Below are 7,661 nucleotides of genomic sequence, written 5' to 3' on the forward strand. Positions count from 1 at the left end.
TCTTCATTAAAATCTTTTGATATAATTCCTTATCTGTAATACCACTCAGTGTCCTGCACCATCTGTCTATAAAGAATATCAACTCACACAGCTCTGAAGTTTGAATAGGCTGTGCTTGACTTCACCACATCACACACTGTAGGGGTTGCAGCTGCTGCCGCCGTGGTCCAGTCACACGTCACATTAAATCGCTTGAAGTGATTGGCTACGATGTGATATCTGAGTACAAATAGGAATTAAATGCAATAATTATGACCCAACCCTAACACATCCCCCAATATTTAATGAAAATAAATAGGAGAAATAGACAGAACTTTTCCCATAATTGAACCAAAATTACATTTGAATTTGCTATTATTCCAAGTTTTGTCATTTCCTGTATGTTATTTTAACTGCGTTATCTGAGATACCAAAATAGAGGCAATGTTCTGTGACAAAAGTGGGCAACGAGTAGTTTAAATTCAGAGAGTTTGAGTTGAGACTTCATTTATAATCAAACAAATCATATATAAAGAAATAGCAATGGAAAGATAAGGCACAAAATAATCAGACAGATTTCCTCTCTCAGTAGCATGTTGTACAAAGATTAAGACAAAAGTTGGACACATTATAAATCAGACAACATACCTCCATCAAACAATAAGTAAAAAGGATATAAAGTGAACTTGTAGTAGTTGACGGTCTCTGATACTTGTTATTATACACAGTTTACTCACTATTAAAAGTACTATGATTGAATACTCACAAGCATTGGTATTCAGATTCCTTCATGTATCTCTTCAGGATGTTTAAGTTAACTGACCTATATTTGATCAAAGTGAACTCAACCCAATCCATATTCTGATTTACAAATTTACATTTTAAGAATGAGCTGATGATGATGTTGAAATATCAGAGGTGCTGGTAGTGTTAGGAGGAAAGGGGTGTGTGTTTGGGGCAGCATAAATTGTGTTAGCTACTTCATTGAAAGACAATGGAGGACAAGATGTTGTGTGTAGTGTCACCCACGTGCTTCTGCACCACTATTGTCTGCTCTCCTTCCCTGGGAGAGGAGAGATGGAGGGGTGAAAGGAGGAGGAGGAGGAGGAGGAGGAGGAGGAGGATATGAAAGGAGGAGGAGGTGGGTGAGTTAGTTGACTGCTGTGTGTGTGTGTGTGTGTGTGTGTGTGCGTGTGTGGGGAGAAGCACAGACGGCTCGTGGTAATTTGATGTGTGTCCCCGGGGATGTTTGATGGATTAATGCTAAGCAGCTCCCTCTTCCAAAGCACCACCTGATCTTTGGGGCTCGTGCCCCACATATAAAAGGCTGCAGTAGTGCTGAGCTCAGCTAGTCCTGCTCCATCTCTCTCTCTCTCTCTTCCTGCTTCTCTTTCTCCCTCGCCACTTTCTGTCTTCCTCTCCATCCTCCCTGTCTTCTGCTTTCTCTCTGTGCTACTTTCACTACATTTTTCTCTTTCTCTTCTGGCTTTAAACCATTTCCAGCAAAGACAGTTTTTTTTGTAAACAATCTATTTTGTTGTTTGTTAGGCCTGTTGAAGAAGGCCGTCTGGAAGCTTGGAAGCTCAATACATTTGTGCTCTTTCTTCTTCTTTTTTTTATCATCAGTCTGTTTACAGTTTTCTATGAGGCTGTAGCATCAGGTTTTCATCAGGGGAAAAAAATGCCACGCTCCTTTTTGGTGAAACAGCCTAAGGTTCACGATTTCTCGTCTTCCAACTACTACCATCAGCACCAGCAGCACTGGGACGACTCCTACACTGTGACACATGCCATCACAGAGTCTGCCACCAACTTGGCGGTGCGTTTGAGTGAAAATGGTGAGTCTCTCTGAGTTGCATTTTCAACTTTCTTTTTAATATTTCATTTGTGCTAGTTATTGGTTTCTTCGTGTGGAGATGATCCATATTGTCTTTCGTACAAAACTGGACAAAAAAAAAAAAAAAAATCTAAAATAACACAGGAATTCGTGCAAAGCTGTTGTCTCTGCCACCTAGTTCCTCTTAGAAACCCCCAAATCTCCCACATGCATCGCTGGCCCCCCCTTTCTTATCCATCAGGACTTTTGTTTTCTAACTCGGCGGATGCTAAATAGTATTCAGGTCACGCCAGCTCAATCTGCTTAATACTCAAACCCGATCACACAGCAGCCTTTGGCTTTAATACTATTGTGTACATGAATGATTAGATATACGTGTGCGCACGCATTAGGCACAAAATCTGATGCAAGCCTTTGTCAGGTCCAACTAGAAAGAAGGGGAAAAAAACTGGAGAGAAAACAGATAGCCACATGGGACTGTGTTGTCCTTAGATGGTGCAGTTGCCCTTGAGTGTCTCCTCTTATCATCCCCCCCACCCCCTCCGTTCATCTCTCCATCTCTTTCCATCTGATCCTGCAGGATGTTAGATAGCCACAGGGAGTAGGATTGCAGCAACACAATCCATATGTGGAGCAGCAAGAGGTGATAGAACAGGGTTTTTAGAGGATGGGTATTGACTGGAAAATACAGAGTGCTGCAGGTAATTCAATAAAGTGCAACATGAGCAGTACATTGGCAGACAGTAGATTTTCATCTGTGGGATTTCTGGAGAGGCTGGATGTGAGAACAACCATGCAATACAAACAATATGGCGTGTCTGTGTGTGTGGGTCTGTGCGTGTGTGTTTGGCTTTGAGAGACATCCAAAGAAATGTGTGCTTTGAGCAGATCCTGCTCCCCACCTCCCAACCATCAGCATCACAGATCTTGTGTTCGACTTGAATCATTTGTCCCCCAGATTTAGGATGCCAGCTGTCTGCTTCCCTTTGTGTGCCAGTATGTGTGTGTGTGAGTGTGTGTGTGTGTTTGGGGGGGGGGGGGGAGTGGGCTCAATATACCATTGACTGCTGTCAAGATCAGACAACAGCCTCCCCCCACCACACACACACACACACACACACACACACACACACACACTCCCCAGCCCTCCCTTCCCTCTTTGCCAAATCTCAGTCCCCCACCTGTCACTCAATCTTCCCCTTACCATGCTCATGAACACTCCCAAAAACAGCACAGATGGGGAATGATCTGATTAAAATGATTTAGTGATTGAGGGGATTTCACTGCTGAGACTCTCTGTTTTGGTCCTCCCCTCCCTCCCTCCATCACAGATTCAGGGGTGTTGCTGCTGCCGCTGCTGCCAGGCAGCGACAGGTGGATCGATGCAGGAGCCAAACTACTGCTCTGTGACTGTTTTGTCAACGTCAGCACGTTGTGTTTGACTAATATTCAGATTTTTTTTCTTATGATCGCACTTGTTGGAGCCACTGGAGGTATTGATTGGGACAGAACTGTGCACTCATTAATATTTCAGTCCCGAAGCTTGCTGAACCTGGCACTTACAGCATCCTGTATAGGTCACATATTGATTAGAGGTTTGGGTAAGAGTGCTTCAGAGGTTCTTGAGATCATGAAGATGTTCCATTAATGTATCTCAATTACAAAAAACAAAAAAAAAACATTTCCAGTACTTTAATAAATGTCATGTCCTTTTCCCAGGCTACATCCATGATTACATCATCCCCTCAGTGTTGCAGAGCACAAAGGAGCCAGGTCATGATCAGACCGGCCTCTCCTCAGGGCCCCTGTACTCCCCAGGTGGCAGTGCTGGGGAAGAGTTCTCCGACCTCGATATGGAGCACCCAGACAGCCCCGTCTCCAGTGGCACAATTGAGTCAGATAGTAGCAGTCCTGAGTCAGAGGCATGCACCATCAACGCGTTCCTCATCTCTGATGGACGCTCCCGCTGCAGACCCAAGCAGAGGTGTACCCGCAAGGGAGGCAGTCAATCGGACAGCAACGATCGTGTGGGCTCAGCAGACTGCAGCCCTGTGGCCAAAGGGAAATCTAAAGGGCGTCATGTGTGCGGCGAGTGCGGCAAGTCTTACGCCACTTCCTCCAATCTGAGCAGACACAAGCAGACTCACCGTAGCCTGGACAGCCAGCAGGCCAGGAAATGTCCCACATGCCACAAGGTGTATGTGTCCATGCCAGCGCTGGCCATGCACATGCTGACCCATGACCTGAAGCACGAATGCACGGTGTGTGGCAAGGCCTTCAGCAGACCCTGGCTCCTGCAGGGCCACATGAGGTCTCACACCGGAGAGAAACCATTCGCCTGTGCCCACTGTGGCAAAGCCTTTGCCGACCGCTCTAACCTGCGCGCCCACATGCAGACGCATTCAGCCTTCAAGCACTATTCCTGCAAACGTTGCCACAAAAGCTTCGCACTCAAGTCCTACCTGAACAAGCACTACGAGTCGGCCTGCTTCAAAGGGTACCAAGCGGAGGATGACTGCAGCTCTGAGGACTAACTGGGAAATATTCATCTTTTTCAATACTGTTGATAAACTTTTTAATAGTTCATACAACAAAGTGAGACAAAAGCTTGCCACTTCACTTCTCAGGCTTGTCACATGCATGCATGCATCATAATCCTGCCTTTTGATAAGCAATAACCTCACTTTCAATTATTCAGGATTTATGTAGAAAATTCATAAAAATCTCAGAATTGATCACAAATGTAAAATATTTTATATTGTTTTTATAAATTAAAATTGCAATAATTTACATGCCAGTATTATTTTATATGCCAACTAGCTCTTAATTTACCTCAAACCCTTCTTATCATCAAATAATGTATTTGTGTATTTATTAATTTATTTAACTATTTATTTGTGAATTTTTAAAGATTATTTATTTATTATTGGTTGATGTATTGGTGAATTTAACACGGATTTATCAGGAGCCATGTGTTGGACTTGTTGAAAACAAAAGCCAAAATATATTCTGACACCCTGTCTTTCTCTGTCTGATCAATTTGGTGATGACAATAAAGCTGATGAACATTAATAATTACTGAAGCTCCATTTACTCATGCCTGAATACATTCAAAGATGAATCACACTTTCATTATATAGCCAAAAGTGTTCAGGCACTCCTTTGTTATCGATCCAAGGTGGGGTTTTTCAGTGGTTGGGCTCGGTTCCTTACTTCCGGTGAAGGGAAATCTTAATGCTTCAGCACACCAAGACATTTTGGACAATGCTATGCTTCCAACTTTGTGACAACAGTTTGTATATTATTATATTCCAGCATGACTGAGTCCCAGTGCACAAAGCAAAGTCCATAAAGACATGGTTGGATCGGTTTGGTGTGGAAGAACTTGACCGGCCTGTGCAGAGCCTGGACCTCAACCCCATCAAACCTTTGAGATGAACTGGAACGCAAATTGCAAGCCAGGTCTTTTGGTCCAACGTCAGTGCACTATTCCGCCATAACACGAATGGGCAAAACTTCCCACAGAAACACTCAGAACTCTTGTGGAAAGCCTTTTGGGAAGAGTGGAAGCTGTTATAGCTGCAAAGTTGTCTGTGTATCTAGAATGCAATGTCATTAAAGTCCCCATTGGTGTAATGGCCAGGTGTCCCAATACTTTTGTCTATATAGTGTAGCACAAATAGAATATGCTTTTGATGAAGTGCACATTGCACCTGCGGCACAGACAAGAAATGACATATTAAGACTATTCAGCAGCAGTGTTACCTGAACAGGTAAAGTTGCTTTGTTCTACCTTGACAGTACAATAAAATCAACAGGGATACCAGTGACCACAGCTGGTAACATATTGAACATGTTGCATGTCAAAATTGTACAAAATTTTGCACTCCACTTTGGGTCAGTACCCCTAATAAGTATTGAGTAGATGAGATCAGAACAGTTCTCAAGATACTGGGGGCTATACAGACAGATATACAGACAAATCTTAGTCTTCACATGACAGACAGACAGACAACCAACAGGACGATCAGTCCTGATCGGGTGCCTCTGCCACTCCCATGGTCCCATGGAATACAGATACCACACCCAGGCCTGGTTGGTGCTGAAGCCACCTTGCCTTTCCAATGTGTGCAACAGCGTGCCACCTGAGCCTGCCTGTAGATCCCACTGTTTGACATTACCGTCTCAGAGTGAAGGTAGAGTGATGTGCTCCAGCTTGAACTTTCAGGTGTGGGGTGGAGTTGACACTGCTCCATCTCTACCTGGCTTCCATTACCCAGATGCAAGGGGTTTGCCAAGTACTCTCTCTGTGATTAAGAGTGCCATTCTAGCCCTCATCAGCATCAAACACCATGTCGTGATCCTTATTCTTCCTCCATTAGTGTTGCTGTATCATCCGCCAGTCTTTCTTCCAGGGCCTCTCTCTCTCTGCAATGGGCTGAATTTCATCATCCTCAGCTTCCATTACCACCTCCTTCCCTTCATCAACACCATACCCACCATCCTCCTACCCCTTCTACCTCATCTCATCAAATGCTTTCTCATCATGTCCTGCCTTTTGCTGCCGTCCCCTTTCCTCCTCATCTCAGTGGGTCTGCCTAGCCACAAGGTGTCCATAGCCTGTCCAACAGGTTATCACATGCTCCTTTTCCCAGCAAGTTCTGTGAAAGTCCTCTCTCGCTCTTATTGGAAAGCCTGCTTGGGAACCTACTGGCCCACATGCCGGGAACTGCCAAGCATTGTTGTTACCCACATGATCTAAAGAGAACAGGAAAAGGGTCTCAAAAATATTCCTGGTATCTTCAAGAATGATAATATCATGTATCTTCTGGGCCTCAATGGGAGTTTCAACCCTCTAGTAGCTCCTGGTGCATGAGTACTCAAAACAAGGCACACACCAAAAAGGATAATATGATACACATTCCTGCGAGTACTTTGACTCTAATCCTCCAATCCACAGGTGGCTGTAAGGATGGCTGTAAGCCCAGAACGTATGACTATTTTGTTCATGGGTTTCATACACATATTCTGTAGTAAAATACTTAAAAGCTAAACTGTAACCAGAGTAGGGTCCATGGTCTAATTTATGTCAGTATAAGGATCCTCAATTTAAGTTAAGTTTTGCAGTTTTGCATTCAATATGTTTGCTAGCCCTCAATACATTTGTTAGGATACACACAATGCATTTTGAAAAGTGCCACATGGCACCTTCAAATTAACAAATGTTAGTCTTGGATATCTATGCTTGCTTTTTTGTGTTTTAGTTGGCAAGCAAAGGGACAAAAAATAAATTCCTAAATGACAAACTTGATTGAAAATCAGTAACACTATTTTTCTGAGACAATTTGGGGAATGTAGTGTAAAACAGGAAAACATGTCTCATGGTAGGAATTGGTAGGTAAAATAGTATCAAGCACTATTTAATCTCAATCATTATCCGTGATGAAAATCAAGATCTAGTTGGCTACATCATTCTGTTGGTCTGTTCACGTAGCATGGCTCTGTTAGTCAATGAAGTTATGTGAAGTTTGGAAACACAAATAAGAGAACATTAAATATCATAATCTCCACGAATTGCCTGAAAAGTAGATTGTGGATCCCTCCAAGATTGATGGTGATCTAAAATGGTCACAATTGCCCAACTTAGTAATTTACAAATTTACTGAATGAGGCAATACAAATTAGCAAAAATAAATAAATAAATAAAATAATAAGTAAAATAAAATAAATAAATAATGAAATAAAGTAAACAGACCACAAGACAAGCTCTTTAAAACTAACCTTTGGCAGTAGAGTGATGTCACACTAAGCAGGAAGGTTGCGAGGTGATGTGGGTTACCACCAT

General features: G+C 43.0%; 1 protein-coding gene across 1 annotated transcript; it reads left to right on the plus strand.

Moving 5' to 3' along the window:
* Positions 1 to 1,651: 1,651 nt before the first annotated feature.
* Positions 1,652 to 4,350, plus strand: LOC124057174 (transcriptional repressor scratch 1-like). Its single transcript, XM_046385308.1, has 2 exons — positions 1,652 to 1,817; positions 3,536 to 4,350. The coding sequence occupies exons 1-2, from the start codon at positions 1,661 to 1,663 to the stop codon at positions 4,348 to 4,350; spliced, it is 972 nt and encodes a 323-aa protein (XP_046241264.1). The 5' UTR covers positions 1,652 to 1,660.
* Positions 4,351 to 7,661: the final 3,311 nt, after the last annotated feature.

The sequence above is a fragment of the Scatophagus argus genome, chromosome 3 (assembly GCF_020382885.2).
Source record: "Scatophagus argus isolate fScaArg1 chromosome 3, fScaArg1.pri, whole genome shotgun sequence".
In the NCBI taxonomy this organism is placed as follows: Eukaryota; Metazoa; Chordata; class Actinopteri; family Scatophagidae; genus Scatophagus; species Scatophagus argus.

Coding starts and splice junctions, on each gene's coding strand:
- LOC124057174 (XM_046385308.1), top strand. CDS start 1,661: ATGCCACGCTCCTTTTTGGTGAAACAGCCTAAGGTTCACGATTTCTCG. Junction 1,818..3,535: donor GGTGCGTTTGAGTGAAAATG/GTGAGTCTCTCT, acceptor TCCTTTTCCCAG/GCTACATCCATGATTACATC.